This window comes from Oncorhynchus clarkii, chromosome 20 (genome assembly GCF_045791955.1).
Source record: "Oncorhynchus clarkii lewisi isolate Uvic-CL-2024 chromosome 20, UVic_Ocla_1.0, whole genome shotgun sequence".
Lineage (NCBI taxonomy): Eukaryota > Metazoa > Chordata > Actinopteri > Salmoniformes > Salmonidae > Oncorhynchus > Oncorhynchus clarkii.
The window spans coordinates 27,403,647-27,422,608 of NC_092166.1; the positions used below are offsets into that span (position 1 = coordinate 27,403,647).

General features: G+C 46.8%; 1 protein-coding gene across 1 annotated transcript in view; it reads left to right on the plus strand.

Moving 5' to 3' along the window:
- Nucleotides 1-16,970, plus strand: part of LOC139376148 (PH domain leucine-rich repeat-containing protein phosphatase 1-like) — a 75,880-nt gene extending 58,910 nt beyond the window's left edge. The window contains exons 6-17 of the mRNA XM_071118391.1: nt 641-868; nt 3,521-3,723; nt 4,175-4,235; nt 4,352-4,447; nt 8,158-8,313; nt 8,586-8,786; nt 8,913-9,075; nt 9,167-9,297; nt 9,435-9,548; nt 9,879-10,073; nt 10,174-10,402; nt 14,446-16,970. Of these exons, the coding sequence (XP_070974492.1) occupies nt 641-868; nt 3,521-3,723; nt 4,175-4,235; nt 4,352-4,447; nt 8,158-8,313; nt 8,586-8,786; nt 8,913-9,075; nt 9,167-9,297; nt 9,435-9,548; nt 9,879-10,073; nt 10,174-10,402; nt 14,446-15,729 (3,061 nt within the window). The 3' untranslated portion in view covers nt 15,730-16,970. The remainder of the gene's footprint in view (nt 1-640; nt 869-3,520; nt 3,724-4,174; nt 4,236-4,351; nt 4,448-8,157; nt 8,314-8,585; nt 8,787-8,912; nt 9,076-9,166; nt 9,298-9,434; nt 9,549-9,878; nt 10,074-10,173; nt 10,403-14,445) is intronic.
- Nucleotides 16,971-18,962: the final 1,992 nt, after the last annotated feature.

Sequence of the window (18,962 nt, forward strand, 5' to 3'; positions counted from 1 at the left end):
GGATCAGGTGACCTCACCCGTGAACCTAACCTTCAACATGAAGCATCAGTGGTTAGTGTTAGGTTCTATCCACCTTCTCCAGGCACAGGAGACCATTGGATAGGTTCTATGTTTAACATTTCAGATGATTGTCTGACGATCTGATGGTAGCCTGAAGTGAATGCAGACTGAGCCGATAGGAAAACTGATAGTAGTTCACGTGGGTTGATACTTTAGGACGGCAGACAGAAGCTGTGATGAGGTGATGTCTGCTTCCTCGCAGCGGCAGTAGCTGAGCACCTCTCCTCTCGTCTAATGGAAGGATCTGGAATGCAGCCTGTGAATTCCTCAGTATGCTCACCGAGCCTCATTGCTACTACTGCCACCTCCTGTTTGTAGACGGAAAGACCTTAGTTTCAGAATGTGGAGAATGACTTGAAAAAGGGACTCGTCTGTTTGTAATGTAGCTCTTTTGATTGTACTTGGTACTTGATCACCACGCATTAGACAGGGATTCTTAAAATAACAGAGAAATGTCAGCGTGTTTTTTCACACAAAGTTAAAATGCTGTCTTCTCACATCATGCTCACCCTCCTCTCTCTCCCTCTCTCTCTCTCTATTTCTCTCCCTCTCTCTCTCTCTCTCTCTCTCTTTTCTTCAGCCTGCAGACGTTTCTCCTAGACGGTAACTGTCTGAGTGAGTTACCCAGTGAGCTGGGTTCACTCCAGAGACTGGGCTACCTGGGCCTGTCCTTCAACCAGTTTACCCACGTGCCCCAGGTGTTAGAGCGTCTGGCGTCCATGGAGAGGCTGTGTATGGCCGGCAACAGCCTGGACACGCTGGTGCTGCAGAGCTTCAGACTGCTCCGAGTCAAACACGTCGACCTACGGTACGCAGACAGACAGATATAGATAGACAGATAGCTAGACGGACGGACAGACAGACAGAGAAACGGGCAGACAAGCTCGATTCAGATCCTATCTACAGCTGGTGATTCAGAAACATTTTGAGTATCCTCATTACAAGCAGACGTCAAGCTTTGCACCCAGGCCATTTTTCCCCCCATTGCTTGGACAGTAATGGCAAACGCATGCAACTCGTTCACCAAATGAACGCCATGCGTGTTTTGTCCATTCTTATGATCTGAACACAGTCGTAATCACGTCTAGACACCTGGCGGGAAATATTCAGTGCATGTGTAGACACATTGTTGCCGGCCGGACACGTTTGACTGGATTTGTCTCTTGATTGCAAAACTCAAACCATGAAAGGAAACTACACTAAACTGTATGGAACAGAACCAGGCTAAACAGAATGTCGTCAGGGAACAGAACCAGGCTAAACAGAATGTCGGCAGGGAACAGAACCAGGCTAAACAGAATGTCGGCAGGGAACAAAACCAGGCTAAACAGAAAGTCGTCAGGGAACAGAACAAGGCTAAACAGAATGTCGGCAGGCAACAGAACCAGGCTAAACAGAAAGTCGTCAGGGAACAGAACCAGGCTAAACAAAAAGTCGTCAGGGAACAGAACCAGGCTAAACAGAAAGTCGTCAGGGAACAGAACCAGGCTAAACAGAAAGTTGGCATTTAACAGAACCAGGCATCAACAGAAAGGCAGGTGGAACCAGGCTAAACAGAGAATCAGATGGAACCAGGCTAAACAGAGAATCAGCATGGAACAGAACCAGGCTAAACAGACAGTCAGCATGGAACAGAACCAGGCTAAGCAGAGAATCAGCATGGAACAGAACCAGGCTAAACAGAGAATCAGCACGGAACAGAACCAGGCTAAACAGAGAATCGGCATGGAACAGAACCAGGCTAAACGGACAGTCAGCATGGAACAGAACCAGGCTAAACAGAGAGTCAGATGGAACAGAACCAGGCTAAACAGAGAATCAGCATGGAACAGAACCGGGCTAAACAGAGAATCAGCATGGAACAGAACCAGGCTAAACAGAGAATCAGCATGGAACAGAACCAGGCTAAACAGACAGTCAGCATGGAACAGAACCAGGCTAAACAGAATCAGCATGGAACAGAACCAGGCTAAACAGACAGTCAGCATGGAACAGAACCAGTCTAAACAGAGAATCAGTTTTTGAACAGAACCAGGCTAATCAGAAAATCAGCATGGAACAAAACCAGGCTAAACAGACAGTCAGCATGGAACAGAACCAGGCTAAGCAGAGAGTCAGCATGGAACAGAACCAGGCTAAACAGAGAATCAGCATGGAACAGAACCAGGCTATACAGACAGTCAGCATGGAACAGAACCAGGCTAAACAGAATCAGCATGGAACAGAACCAGGCTAAACAGACAGTCAGCATGGAACAGAACCAGTCTAAACAGAGAATCAGTATGGAACAGAACCAGGCTAAACAGAAAATCAGCATGGAACAGAACCAGGCTAAACAGACAGTCAGCATGGAACAGAACCAGGCTAAACAGAGAATCAGCATGGAACAGAACCGGGCTAAACAGAGAATCAGCATGGAACAGAACCAGGCTAAACAGAGAATCAGCATAGAACAGAACCAGGCTATACAGACAGTCAGCATGGAACAGAACCAGGCTAAACAGACAGTCAGCATGGAACAGAACCAGGCTAAACAGAATCAGCATGGAACAGAACCAGGCTAAACAGACAGTCAGCATGGAACAGAACCAGACTAAACAGAATCAGCATGGAACGTCACGTAATCATTACTAGACCGATGTCCTCCCTGCTTGGGAAAGAGCAGGCTTTGAGTGACTTAGCGTTATTTGTCAAGTTAATACATCACTCCTGTCACATTCACTGAAGTGTCTCTGTGTCATATTGTCAAGCCCAGGACCAAAGATCACACGTGATTGTAGCAATAGATGAATACGGTGTGGTCTGTTCTTCTTGTCGGTCGGTGCGGCTTTTTCCAGTCTTTTACAGAAATATGTAGAAATGTGTTGAGTGTCAGGTCATTTAGCACGTAAAGCTGTTAATGTGTAACCCCGATGGTGCACACACAGAGAGGGGGCCGGGACCGTTGAGGTCAGATTTCAAGTGAGGAGACCTCAGTACATTTATTCGGTCACACATATGAGATATCAAGACCATCTCTTATTTAATTTTGCATTTATTGAACCTTTATTTAACTAGGCAAGTCAGTTAAGAGCTAAATCTTATTTACAATGACGGCCTACACCGGGCCAAACCCGGACAACGCTGGGCCAATTGTGCGCCGCCCTATGGGACTCCTAATCACGGCCGGATGTGATTCAGCCTGGATTCGAACCAGGGACTGTTGTTTTGCCTCTTGCACTTAGATACAGTGCCTTAGACCGCCGTGACACTCGGGAAGGATTGTAGATATTGAATCAATGTGTTAGTTTCAAGTAAAATCAGATTTGAGTTCAAATTCCCCTTTGTTGACAACTCCAACAACAACAAAAATCAATCCATACAGACATTGATCTTGATCTGATGGTTAATTAGGCTACGGCCCATACTGCCTACTGTCCAATTATGCATGACCTCTAACCTCTGCCCTCTGTGCCATCAGGCTGAATAAGATCCGGGTGGTGGTTCCAGACGAGCCAGACCTGCTGAGGAACGTGACCCAGCTGGATGTGCGTGACAACGGGCTGGAGGAGCTGGATGCCTCCCTGTTCCCACGCCTGGAGGTCCTCCACTGTGAGAGGAACCACATCGCCACCCTCAAGGTCAAGGGCTCTGTGCTCAAAGCCGTCTACGCACAGAACAACGGTGGGTCTGCGTCCCCAGTTAGAGTCCATCGATGCCTGCTGTGCTCGTAAGGACGTAGGAGGGTGACGTTGCCCCTAGACGCTGACCCTGGGTCAGTTTTGCGTTTTCCACACTAATGGTTAAGGCTGAGATTGGCGATAGGTGAAACAAATGCCACCGGCCGCCCTAGGTGAATGGGTTCATCCTTTTTGTTTTGAGGAAGTGAGCATCCAGCGTCGTTGTAAAGAAATATAACTGCTGTTCTATTGCATGTGCAGGGAGACAAAAACCAGCATTCGCTGTTAGAAGTGACGTCTTTGCTGTTGTGATATCGCAAACGGACGCGGGGAGAGCCTACCGCGTCTGGAATGCATTCTCAGTCTCTGTCACCACCTAGCTACAGCATCTGCCTCCATTCGTCACGTCACACCCTGCGTCGGTGGTTTAATGCTCTCTGTGTTCCCTTCTATAGAACTACGGGAGCTGGAGGTCAGCCCAGTGCCCTCCACACTCACCTACATGGACATCTCCAGGTGAGGCCGACAACTTCCCTTCAACACTCAACATTGCAGAAAATACTGTGCGGACACTCTCTGAAACGTAGCCTCTTCCAACCTGACCTCCCCCCCCCCCCTCTCTCTCTCTGTAGGAATCGTATGGAGGCCGTCCCAGAGTGGCTGTGTGAGATTAAGAAACTAGAAGTTCTGGACATTAGCCACAACCTCGTTACTGAGCTCCCAGCACGGTCAGTTTTTCTTGCTCTCTCGCTCTCTCTTGCTCTCTCTCAATTCAATTCAAAGGGCTTTATTGGCATGGGAAGCATTGCCAAATGTAAATCTCTCTCTCTATCTAACGCCAGTCTCTCTCTCTATCATCTCTATCTATGGTCTCTCTCTCTCTCTAACTACGGTCTCTATCTACAGTCTTTATCTATGGTCTCTCTCTCTCTTTATCTACGGTCTCCCTGCCTATCTATCTCTAGCTACGATCAGTCTCTCTCCCAATGGCTCAATAGTTTTTCAACCAGGAAAAGCCCATTGAGACCCAGAGTCTCTTTTTCAAAGGATACCTGGCCAAGAAGGCAGTGACCACACATACATTACAGAAAGAAAACCTACAACAATATGGTACAATACAACAACATGATCCAGACTTTTTTTAAAGCATTCACACTCCTCTGTAACAGAGTCTCCCATCAAAATGGTAATTCATTCAGTGGCACTAACATATCTAGATGAAGCATGAGCTGTAAACTATTCCATGCCTCTAATGCACAAAACGAGAAGGCACTGCCGTAGCTGCAGTTGTGGTGCTGTGCCCCGATCTAAAGCCAGACTCAACCCCTCTCAGTATGTTCTTTTCAATTAAGACGTTGAGTTCTGTGAGTTCACTCGGGGATTCATAGACTTTGGCCAGGATAGGGAGTCTGGAGATAGGACCATAGTTATTAGCATCTGAGGGATCTCCACTCTTTAGCAGCGGGAGGACGTAAGCTGATTTCCAAATGCTGGGTATGGAATTGGTCAAGAGACTCAAGTTGAAATATGAGCCACAGGTTCAGTAATAATACCAGCTGCTATCTTTTAGAGGTAGGGGATCCAGGTTGTCTGGACCTGCAGATGTTTTAGTGTCTATTGCCTTTATAGACACAGGCTCAAGACACAGGCTCAAAGTTCAAATGGTTGACATGAGGGCCTATATCATAGTTGACTGTAACAGAGCTGACATTAGAGCCCTGGGCCCCACCATTATCAAAACCTGAACTAGCAGATATGAAGTGCTTGTTAAAAACCCCTACAATATCTGCTTTATCCTTCACTTCATTAGAATCCATCATTAAATGGTCAGGAAGGCCAGAGGATACATTAGAACCTGACACTGATTTGATTAGCGTCCAGAACTTGGTAGGGTTGTTTAGGTTCTTTGTGACTGCATTTAAATAGTCATCTGATTTGGACTTCCTGATCAGTCCTGTGCATTTGTTTCTTAGAGCTCTGAAGGAGGCCCAGTCAACAGGAACATTTATATGCCTAGCCTGAGCCTAATTTCTCTTTCTAATTAATTGTCACGTGCGCTCCTTCCCTCTCCGGCCTCTAGTCACCAGGCTGCTGATTGTTGCGCACACCTGTCCCCATCTCCACGGTCGTCAGCGCCTAATGACAATCACCTGGACTCCATCGCCTCCTTGATTACCTGCCCTGTTTATGTCACTCCCTTTGGTTCCTTCCTCAGGCGTTAATGTTTCCGTTTCTTGTCTGTGTGCTGTTAGTGTTTCTTGTTTTGTGTTATGTTCTGTTTATGTATTAAATATTCACTCCCTGTACTTGCTGCCCCGACTCTCAGCTCACATCGTTTTATTCATTCCGCCAAGTTATCAGGAAACCAGGAAATGGTCCCTTCCACTGGTTCTGAATTTCTTCACAGGGGCATGCTTATCACAAATGAACACAAATGTATCTTAGAAATAGTCCCAGGCAGGCCTCCCGGGTGGCGCAGTGGTTAAGGGCGCTGTACTGCAGCGCCATCTGTGCCACCAGAGACCCTGGGTTCGCGCCCAGGCTCTGTCATAACCGGCCGCGACCGGGAGGTCCGTGGGGCGACGCACAATTGGCCCAGCGTCGTCCGGGTTAGCGAGGGTTTGGCCGGTAGGGAAATCCTTGTCTCATCGCGCACCAGAGACTGAGGTGCACGGTGTTTCCTCCAACACGTTGGATGGCGCTGTGTTAAGAAGCAGTGCGGCTTGGTTGGGTTGTGTATCGGAGGACTCATGACTTTCAACCTTCGTCTCTCCTGAGCCCATACGGGAGTTGCAGCGATGAGACAAGATAGTAGCTACTAAAACAATTGGATACCATGAAATTGGGGAGAAAAGGGCAACAACAAAAAAATATTAAAAAAGAAATAGTCCCAGGCAGTGTCAACATGGGGAATCAGACGTGCTCTGTCATTATTATGGCACAGATCATGTAAGAACGCCTGCTCATCAAACGGTCTAAAATGTCTTTAAAAAATATAAAACGGGGTTTGGCTTTGGTCATTTTTTTGTATTTCTAACACAAGCTATTGCACAGTGATCACTGACATCATTACAGAATATCCCAGCCAGTCTGCGAGGGGTTAGAAGGATGTCCAACAGGATACTACAATCCCGCTTTGTATTCTCCAAATGGCTCGTTCTCAATACTCCTTTCCTTCGTAACCACTGATAAGTCGAAAGACTGGACGGGTTTTCACCGTGTGTATTCCAGCTCTCATGTCCTGCCAGATCGATCAGTGATCATGGAGGGAAGGACACAAGGAACGGGGGAAAAAAGGAAGCTAGTTTGGACTGTTGAGACGCAGCCAGTAGTCTCATTTAGTCCCTCTGGACACTTCATCTTATGCCTGTGTGCCCTGCTCATGGACAGACTTCTGTCCCAAACTAAGCGTCATGAATCAACCAGATCATCGTGAATCAGTCAGATCATCATGAATCAACCAGATCATCATGAATCAGTCAGATCATGATGAATCAACCAGATCATCGTGAATCAACCAGATCGTCATGAATCAGTCAGGTCATCATGAATCAACCAGATCATCATGAATCAACCAGATCATCATGAATCAACCAGATAGCCTTTCATCACCATCCCATCGTTTCTCTTTTTATATCCCCCTCTAGTTCACTTCAGATGCTCCTTCCTTCCTTCCTTCTGTCATTCTCACTGTATTATTCTCTCTCTCTCTCTTTCTTGTTCTTGCCCCACTCTTTCTTTCTCTTTCTCATGCCATCTCTCTCTCGCTCTCTCTCCCTCTCTTTCTCGCTCTATCCCCTATCTCCCTCTGCAGATCTATATTTTACTCAGGAAGTGTCAGAATGACGAATCTTAGCTGCAGGCTCCACTAGAGGTGCTGATATGTTCTGTTTTCATGTCTTCATCCCTTCCCCACCCCCATCCCATGCCTTCTGTTACGACCCAGTTTAGACGCACATCACGCGCACGGAAACGCATGCACACACCGCCCCAGTAGACCAGCTGCACTGTGACAGTGTGTCTGTGTGTCTTCGTAAGCACAGAAGGTCTTTTATCTGCGTTAAGCACGAGCCACATGTCGGTTTATCGCCAATTCCCTCAACGTACGTCCCTTCTTTCTGAAGATTTATCGGTGCATCCTTTACAAGCATACTTTCCGTGTCTCCACGCCTTTGTCTTCACTGATCTGAACACACAGACTAAGTGAAGGTAATATGAAGGCCTTTTCTTTCACCTGTCCCGCTCTTAACTTCTTTGTCAGTACAGTTGGAGAGAAGGCGAAGGGGCGAGGAAGCCACTTGAGACAATTGAGATGCAGCCCCTGTTTCTCTCCCTGTCTTACTCGGACCATTGAGATGCAGCCCATGTCCCACCCACTGTGACTGTGATGTTGTTACTGGTTTGACGCTGACGTCTCTCCACTCCCCCCTACTGGCAGGTTGCTGTGTAGCAGCAGTCTGAGGAAGCTGAGTGCAGGACACAACCACCTGCAGAAGCTGCCTGAGAGAGTAGAGCGCCCACTACTGGAGGTGTTGGACGTACAACACAACCAGCTGGCAGAGCTGCCCTGTAACCTCTTCCTCAAATCTGACAGGTAACACAACATTATGAACATATATTACATATAGGGTGGTAAACATACAATGAGTATGATTACATGGTAGTGAAGGAAACTCTGTGTGAATAAAAGTAAATGAAGGATATGCCTGTAGTGTTGAGAAAGTACAATCTGTGTTGTTTGTATCAATATAACAGCATGATGACAAGAGGTGTCCTTTAGTTATTGTCCCAGTTATTTACTAGTTAATCTAAGTTATTACACCTAATGGTTGAAAGACTGACATTCGAGCTCACTTCCTGTTTCAGTTTACGGTGCCTGAATGCCTCAGCCAATAAGCTGGAGCACCTGCCTCCCTCCAGCCTATCAGAGGAGAGCAACAGCGTCCTACAGGAACTGTACCTCACCAACAACCGTCTGACTGATAAGTGTGTTCCCTTGCTGACGGGACACACACACCTCAGAGTACTACACATGGCCTACAACTACCTGCACACCTTCCCTGCCAGGTGAGTGGATGTAGGCTACATCACACACACACGTACCAAATAACTGCTTCTTTGTCTACCTCACAATACAGTTCACTGTCTCTTATACACACATGCTCACTGACTCTCCCTTTTCCTTCACTGTAGTAAAATGGCCAAGCTGGAGGAGCTGGAGGAGCTGGACCTGAGTGGGAACAGGCTGAAGACGGTGCCCACCACCATCATGAACCTCAGACGCATGCACACACTCATCGCCCACTCCAACACCATAGAGGTCTTCCCCGAGGTCATGCAGCTTATGGAGATGAAGGTAAGTGTGTCGCGCATGCATATGCATTTGTGTGTGTGTGCGCGCGCGTGTGTGTGTGTGTGTGCGTTAACCCTCTCCTGTCTCTCCTCAGTGTGTAGATCTGAGCTGTAATGAGCTGAGTGAGATCAGCCTGCCTGAGAACCTGCCTCCTAAACTCCAGGAGCTGGACCTGACAGGCAACCCTCGTCTCAACCTGGACCACAACACCCTGGAACATCTCAAGTGAGTGGTCTATTAGTGTGGACAAGTTGTGATTTTAAAGATGGAATCAAATTGAATTCTTTATTCGTTTGTCTGTGTATCTGTATTTCTGCACTGTGATCGTTTCGATAAGTTTCCTTCTCTCGTCTTCGTTGCAGTAACATTCGCTGTTTCCGCATCGACCCGCCCCCGACCTTCTCAGCCAATGAGGCGTCGGGTGGGCCGGCTGTGTGGAGTCATGGTTACACAGAGGCCTCGGGCGTCAAGAACAAGTGAGTAGCGCGCTACGCTACACTACACTACAGGACACAGCCTCATCATGTGTGAATCAAATGGACCACCATGGGAGAGCTTTCAAAACACTAGCAAAGTTACCATGGTGACTGAGACGAATACCTAAGTCAGTGAGGTCAATGGGGGGGTGGGCAGTAGAGATAGTCTGGGTGGGTGTATGCACACGTCCATCTGTCCGTGTGTGAGAGAGAGATGCAGTGCCGTGGGAGCTACAGTATGTGTTAAACTCTGAACCTCCTCGATGGCATATCATTAACATTTTGCGTGTCTGTTTTTTTGTGCGTGTCTGTGTGTGTGTGTGTTTCCAGGCTGTGTGTGGCCGCCCTGTCGGTGAACAGTTTCTGTGGGAGTCGTGAAGCCCTGTATGGAGTGTTTGATGGAGACAAGAACGTGGAAGTGCCCTACCTGCTGCAGTGTACCATGAACGACGTGCTAGCCGAAGAGCTACACAAGACCAAGAGTGAAGAAGAACATATGACCAACACTTTCCTCGTCATGCAGAGGTATGTGTGGAACACACAGAGAGAGAGAGAGTCATACACCTTCACGTTTAGACAGTGTCAGATAGTCAACCGTCTCCTTTTCTCTCTGTCTGTGCCACAGGAAACTGGGTACGGCAGGGCAGAAGCTGGGTGGCTCGGCAGCCCTGTGCCACATCAGACACGACCCCACCGACCCAGGCGGCTGCTTCACCCTCACCACTGCCAACGTAGGCAAGTGCCAGGCCATCCTGTGTCGCGACGGCAAACCACTGCCCCTCTCCCTGCTGCACAGCGTAGGCCTGGAGGAAGAGTACCGACGCATCAGACAACACAACGCCATCATCACTGAGGTACACAGGGAGGGGTGTGTGGAGGGAGAGGAGAGGTTGAGTGTATTATGCGTGTTGTGTGGGGGTGTGTAAGAGGCTGTTAATTTAAATGAAATAGTAACTGATATTATAGCTTGTGATGCACATCAATTCCATTTCACTTTAAATTCTATAACCTCCAAGGTTATGCAGGGCTCCACATCCAGGTACATTTTCACACCAGGCCAGTAGCAACAGAAAGCTCCTTGCCCGAATGAAAGAAATACTGGCCCGGGTCAAGATCTGACAGTAAAGCGAATGATGCATACTTAATTTCAATTAGCAAGTGATTTTATATTTAATTTGAGCTGGGCAGGAAACCTATACTAAACATGGTTCATACAGACAGGACTTTTTCAAGCACTTAATTATCATTTTCAAGGACCCGCATTGTATATTTAATTGTTGTAATAGACTATAGAAAAAACGAACCATTACCATTCTACATTTTTAATAGGCCTTCCCTTTAATAGGCCTTCCCTTTAATAGGCTTTCCCATTGCCATTATGCATTGCCGTTCATATTATTTTTACATTCTAAAATATCTCAGAATAATGTGGGCATTGCCTGACTAAATACACCGCTTGCATCGATAGTCCCCGGCTGTTGAAGTCTGTCCAGGTGGTGGCTAGTCAGTCTAGCCATTTGAGATGTTGTGTTGCCCATAATAAGCACACATGGTTCTTTAACGGAAATGTCCGGAATGAAATAAAAGTGTTCATAAAAAACGAATCAGAAATGAAATCACGGAGTAATTATATTGGAGCGGTAGAACTTCTAAATCGGCTCGCCTACCGCAACGTCAAGGACTTTTCAAGGACCAGATGCCTGATTTCATCCATTGCATGATGACTGATTTATCACAAATATTGAATCAAGACTTCTGGTTTGTATAGCCATTCTTTTACTGCTAGATATCATAACTTGGAGCATCTTTCCTACCCAGTGGTGATGTAAATCTTGGTGGGGCAAACTAAAAAATATTTTTTTTTTTGATGCATGCCAGCAAAGCCACTACACAACAAAATACACTAAACAAGACATTCATTGCACTATAACGGTGACAAACGGTGCCCACAAACTGTTATGGCCTACATAAAGCTGTCCCAACAGCAGAGCTTTCTTTTCAGCACCATGGAGTGAACCCTTACCACCGCTACACCTGGCTATCAGCGGAGCCTTGTCTAGCACCGAAACAGTTCATTCAGCCTCAAGCAGACAATGAAAGCGCTTACAATATTCAATGATTACATTTCTCTAAAACAGGCTATAGGCTACAAGTGCACCACCACGTCAGAACAGTAGGCTAAGTTATGAGGGTGGAAATTGACCAAATTATTAGGGTGAGGCACATGGGCTACTAACAGCTTACTACACAACATACACATTACTTTCTTGGCTACAGTTCCCGACTTGGCTACAGTTCCCGACTTGGCTACAGTTCCCGACTTGGCTACAGTTCCCGACTTGGCTACAGTTCCCGACTTGGCTACAGTTCCCGACTTGGCTACAGTTCCCCACTTGGCTACAGTTCCCGACTTGGCTACAGTTCCCGACTTGGCTACAGTTCCCGACTTAGCTACAGTTCCCGACTTGGCTACAGTTCCCGACTTGGCTACAGTTCCCGACTTAGCTACAGTTCCCGACTTAGCTACAGTTCCCGACTTGGCTACAGTTCCCGACTTGGCTACAGTTCCCGACTTGGCTACAGTTCCCGACTTGGCTACAGTTCCCGACTTGGCTACAGTTCCCGACATGGCTACAGTTCCCCACTTGGCTACAGTTCCCCACTTGGCTACAGTTCCCCACTTGGCTACAGTTCCCGACTTGGCTACAGTTCCCGACTTGGCTACAGTTCCCGACTTGGCTACAGTTCCCGACTTGGCTACAGTTCCCGACTTGGCTACAGTTCCCGACTTGGTATTCCAAGTTGGATGACCGTTCGAAATTATTTTCTGTGTTCTCCCAGTAGTAGATAGTTCCAAGTTCTCTTGAACTCACTGAAGTCTGAGATTTCCCAGTTCCAAGTTTCCAGTTGTTTTGAATGCAGCAGAAGTCCTGCTGGATTGACAGCATGGCCAATGTATTCAACCTTTCACAATTGGATACCACGAAACTGTGGAGAAAAGGGGGGTAAAACAGTTTAAAAGTGTAAACATTTACGTTCAACACCATGGGCGAGAGGTTACGATCTTGTCTCATCACTGCAACGCCACTACGGACTCTGCAAAGCCGCACTGCTTCTTGACACACTGCTCGCTTGACCCGGAAGCCCAATGTGTCAGTGGAAACACCGTCGAACTGACAACCAGGGTCAGCTTGCAGGCGCCCGGCTCCCCACAAGGAGTCGCTAGAGCACAATGAGACAAGGAAATCCCGTCCGGCCAAACCCTCCCCTAACCCGGATAATTGTGCGCCATCCGCCGTCCAATGGGTCTCCCAGTCACGGCCGGCTGTGACACAGCCTGGGATCGAACCCGAGGCTGCTGTCGTGCCTCAGCACTCATTGTTAAATTTGCAATTTCCAACTTGTTGTGTAATGTTTATGTTCAATGGCCGATGAGCACTGATACGTTTTATCTATAATTTTTCAAGGATTGAAAAGGATTTGCCAGTACATTGTCGACTTGATTTATGATGACTGCTTGTCTAGCTTGCTAGCTAAGATTTGAAAGTATGATGTTGACATGATCTGTCCAATCAAAGCAACTGTAGATATAACGTGATTTGACATCATCTTATCTGTGGCCAATGACCTTGAGCCTTCTTGGATGGGCACTTCTAATGTAAGTCTATGGCAGCACCCAAGGGACATTAATTTTCAAGCTCTACCAGTAGATTTTTTGTGTTCCCATGAGTGATAGAACATTGAGCCAATCACGGAACAACAAGAGAACATTACCAACCCCTACGCTCTGTATTTTCTGCTGGCTACCCCACCACCACAGAAAGAACTGAGCTAGGCTGAAACACCTGCGTTTTGGAGCGGCCTTACTCAAGAAAGCAAAAAAGAGACCATGTTTGTATGCAGCTTTATTAACTCAATGGTGTATTTATTTGACATTGTTTGCAGACTGATATGTGACACATGCAAAACAGGGACACAAAAAACATGTACGTATACAGTACCAGTCAAAATTGGGACACACCTACTCATTCCAGGGTTTTTCTTTATTTCTACTAAGTTCTACACTGTAGAATAATAGTGAAGACATCAAAACTATGAAATAACACATGTAGAATAATGTCGTAACCAAAAAATTGTTAAACAAATCAAAATATATTTTATATTTGAGATTCTTCAAAATAGCCACACTTTGCCTTGATGACAGCTTTGCGCACTCTTAGCATTCTCTCTACCAGCTTCATGAGGTAGTCACCTGGAATGCATTTCAATTAACAGGTTAAAATTTAACTTGTGGAATTTATTTGCTTCTTAATGCGTTTGAGCCAATCAGTTGTGCTGTAACAAGGTAGGGGTGGTATACAGAAGATAGCCCTATTTGGTAAAAGACCAAGTCCATATTATGGCAAGAACAGCTCAAATAAGCAAAGAGAAATGACAGTCCATCATTACTTTAACACATGAAGAACTTTGAACATTTCTTTTAGTCCAAATAATGTGCCTCTGTACGCCTATGTAAATATTCCATTAAAAATCAGCCGTTTCCAGCTACAATAGTCATTTACAACATTAACAATGTCTACACTGTATTTCTGATCAATTTGATGTTATTTTAATGGACACAAAATGTGCTTTTCTTTCAAAAACAAGGACATTTCTAAGTGACCCCAAACTTTTGAACGGTAGTGTATGTGTTAGAAACACTAACTGCTCCCACTGTAAACATACTGTGTGTGTGTGTGTGTGTGTGTGTGTGTGTGTGTGTGTGTGTGTGTGTGTGTGTGTGTGTGTGTGTGTGTGTGTGTGTGTGTGTGTGTGTTTCTCGGAGGGGTTGGGATAAAGCAGAAGAGAAGTTTCTATTGAACAATAAAGTAATCATCTTCTTCCTCTACCCCTCTAGGACAACAAGGTGAATGGAGTGACAGACTCCACCCGCATCATGGGCTACTCCTTCCTGTACCCTGCGGTGATCCCACGGCCCTACGTCTCCAAGGTAACCCTCACCCCGCAGGACGAGTTCTTCATCCTGGGCAGCCGGGGATTGTGGGATTCTCTGACGCAGTCGGAAGCGGTGGAGGCTGTTCGTAACGTCCCAGACGGCCTGGCTGCAGCCAAGAAGCTGTGTACGCTGGCCCAGGGCTACGGCTGCACTGACAGTCTCTGTGCCGTGGTGGTCCAGCTTTCTGTGAGCGAGGACTGCTGCTCCTGCTGCTGCAGCGACGCTCCCCAGCCGCCCCCCAGCCCCGGCCTGGGCGGCTACCCCTCCTCGGGGGGTTCGTCGATAAAGGAGCGGCCCTCAGGGGACGGCTCCCTCCCGGTCCCTCCGTCGTCTTGTAGCGAGATAAGCAGTGAGATCAGTACTAGTGAGATGAGCAGCGAGGTGGGATCCACAGCCTCCTCTGACGAGCCTCCCCAGAGCTCCCTGGTGCTGCTGCATGAACAGCCCCACCACCACCAGCTCCACCTGCACCACCAGGCCAACCAGCTCTCCCTCCAGGCCCAGCACGCCGCCCAGCCCTGCCCATACCCTCACCCAGGCTCAGAGCTCCCTGCCCGGGGCTGCTGTTCACTCCACCCTGCCTGTCTGAGCGGCTCCTTCCAGAGGCAGCTGTCCAGTGCCACCTTCTCCAGCGCGCTGTCTGACAACGGGCTGGACAGTGAGGATGAGGAGCCCATCGCCGGGGTCTTCTCCAACGGGAGCAGAGTGGAGGTGGAGGCCGACATCCACTGCCTTAGGGCTGAGGCCTCTTCATCATCATCATCCGGATGGGAACGCCTGCTGGCCCCTCCTCCACCTCCTCCACCCTGCACCCCGGAACCACTGGAGGAAGGGGTGGAGCTGACCTTGGGGGAGGCGGAGACAAGGGAGCAGAGAGAGGAGGGCTGGTCAGTGGGGTCTGGCAGAAAGGGTGATGATGGGAAGACCCTGGGCAAGAGGAGGGGGAATGGCTCCGTGGCCCCTCAGGAGAAGAGCCACAACCTGATCGAGGTGGCAGCAGACGCCCCTTCTAAGAAGGGCGGAGGGTACTTCACAGCCCCCGCCCAGCCCGACCCGGACGACCAGTTCATCATCCCTCCAGAGCTGGAGGAGGAAGTCAAGGAGATCATGAAGCAGCATCAGCAGAAACAACAGAAAGCCCCTAGCCCCGACCAGCCTGCAGACTACTACGACACACCCCTCTGAGCAGACACACCCCCTTACTGCAGTCTACTACAACCCTCCACTATGTTCCTGCAGACTACTAGGACACACCCCTGATAAATCCCTACAGAGTCTGCAGACTAGCTGAGTAACCTATGTATCTGAAAAACAGCACCTTGTTGAGCAGTCAGACTACAAGCGCTCAACCCGTTCCTGAGACCACATCACTGGAGTACCATGCACTGTAACCTGCTCCACCCCTTTCCCCAAAATGGCCTATAGGATAGGACATGCAAATGAGACCTTTATTATAACCAAACCCTATAGGGTATCCTACTTATGAACACACTTTTTATGGTCCAAAGTAGTTCCACTACTACTCAGACTATACTGGATGTTGTTTTTACATTAGACAATAAACCTCTGAGTACCAATGTAATCAACACTAGTCTCTCTGCAATAGGGTTAGCCAACCACAACACACAGTTCATATGGATAATATGATTACAGTTTTTTTTTTAAAAAATTTTTACTTACCATATCTTTTAATGTGAAGAAAATTAAGTCACTTTTTAAAAATGAAACACGGAGACACAATCTTATTATCAATGAAATACATTTGAAATGGTACACACCAATATTAACACGCTTAACTTTTGTAGATAGGGCACTTAATGATACTGTGTTTTTTCAGTAAATCCTGGCTCTTGGCCTGTAAAAAGGCATAGAAATTTTTGTAGAAATTTGAAAGACTAACTCCTAGGAGTTGCATACTCTTTATGGTGACCTAGTCACTTTTACTAATCTTCTCTGAGAGAAATTGTGATTTTTTTTCTTTTTTTCCAATGATTGTAAATAAGAGAAATGTATGCTGATGCTTTTAAAGGAACTGTGTACCCATATGTCTGTGGATGGATTTAGTGGTGTGGAGGGGGTGTGGGTCAGACCAGGTTTAGCCATTATGAAGAGCTCACTTTCCTTTCTCTCCTAGACATACCAACAGAGATATGCTCAATGCACACACACACACAGTTCACAGTGGTTCTTCTCTTTCAGTTCTGTCTTATATCTTGGTTATAGTCAGCAGTCCCGCTAGTGTGCTCACAAAACACACACAGTAGAATACATACACACAGTATTCCCTCCCACCTCCCTCCTAACTGTTATCACCAGCATGACTGTGTCCAGTTCAGTAATGCAAACAAATTCTATATCCACATGGAAAGTAAACCACACACACGTTCCTGTCTTTGGTATAATAAATCTTACATTTGTGAATATAAGCTTCCTTGTTCTGGTGGTATTTGTTTATTTTTGGGTCAAAAATTCAAATTCTCTCTTCCGTGTGTGTGTCTGATATTTTCAATGTACGGTGTTTTTCAGATGCAAATGTCACACAATTAAGTTAATATAAACGAACAGCCAGAAATGCTGCTAGTAGCACTCAATTAGACTTTACAACGCATTACATATTATCAAGAAATGCAGGATAATAATCTCTTTGTTGCGTGGCTGTCGTACAGTTTGAGTACGTTCAAAATCATACAGGTGTATGTGCACCTTATGACCAGAAGAGGTCGATATTGTCCAATATCTTTATTAGCACTACCTCAATGAAGCTCTTATTTAACTCGGCAAGTCAGTGAAGAACAAATTTATTATTTACAATGATGGCCTACCAAAAGGCCTCCTGCGGGGACAGGGGCCTGGGATTGAAAATAAATACAATAGAAATATAGAACAAAAACACACATCACGACAAGAGAGACAACACACCACTACATGAAGAGAGACTTAAGAAAACAACATGGCATGGCAGCAACACAGCATGGTAGCAGCACAAAACATGGTACAAACATTATTGGCCACAGACAACAGCACAAAGGGCAAGAAGGTAGAGACACCAATACATCACGCAAACAGCCACAACTGTCAGTAAGAGTGTCCATGATTGAGTCTTTGAGATAAAACTGTCCAGTTTGAGTGTTTGTTGCAGTTCGTTCCAGTCGCTAGCTGCAGCGAACTGAAAAGAGGAGCGGCCCAGAATGTGACTGGCAGAACGAGTGTTGTATGTGGAGGATGAAGGCTGCAGTAGATATCTCAGATAGGGGGGAATGAGGCCTAAGAGGGTTATATAAATAAGCATCAACCAGTGGGTCTTGCAACGGGTATACAGAGATGACCAGTTTACAGAGTGCAATGATGTGTCCTATAAGGAGTATTGGTGGCAAATCTGATGGTCGAATGGTAAAGAACATCTAACCACTCGAGAGCACCCTTACTTACTGATCTATAAATGATGTCTCTAATACCACCCTGCATACCACTGCTGGCTTACTTCTGAAGCTAAGCAGGGTTGGTCCTGGATGGGAGACCAGATGCTGCTGGAAGTGGTGTTGGAGGGCCAGTAGGAGGCACTCTTTCCTCTGTTCTAAAAACATATCCCAATACCCCAGTGATTGGGGACACTGCCCTGTGTAGGGTGCCGTCTTTCGGATGGGACGTTAAACGGGTGTCCTGACTCAGGTCATTAAAGATCCCATGGCACTTATCGTAAGAGTAGGGGCGTTAACCCCGGTGTCCTGGCTAAATTCCCAATCTGGCCCTCAAACCATCACGGTCACCTAATAATCCCCAGTTTACAATTGGCTCATTCATCCCCCTCCTCTCCCCTGTAACTATTCCCCAGGTCGTTGCTGCAAATGAGAACGTGTTCTCAGTCAACTTACCTGGTAAAATAACGGATACATTTAAAAAATGTAAAAATTCTAATAATCTAGCATGGGTAGGATGGTCATCTGAATCAGGGTTAGTTTGGCAGCTGGGGTGAAAGAGGAGCGGTTACGTTAAAGGAAACCAAGTCTAGATTTAACTTTAGCCTGCAGCTTTGATACGTGCTGATAGGACAGTGCACCATCTAGCCATACTCCCAAGTACTTGTATGAGGTGACTACCGCAAGCTCTAAACCCTCAGAGGTAGTCATCACACCTGTGGGAAAACGGGCATTCTTCTTACCAAACCACATGACCTTTGTTTTGGAGATGTTCAGAACAAGGTTAAGGGTAGAGAAAGCTTGTTGGACACTAAGAAAGCTTTGTTGTAGAGCATTTAACACAACATCCAGTGAGGGGCCAGCTGAGTATAAGACTATCATCTGCATATAAATGGATGAGAGAGCTTCCTACTGCCTGAGCTATGTTGTTGATGTAAATTGAGAAGAGAGTGGGGCCTAGGATCGAGCCTTGGGGTACTCCCTTGGTGACAGGCAGTGGCT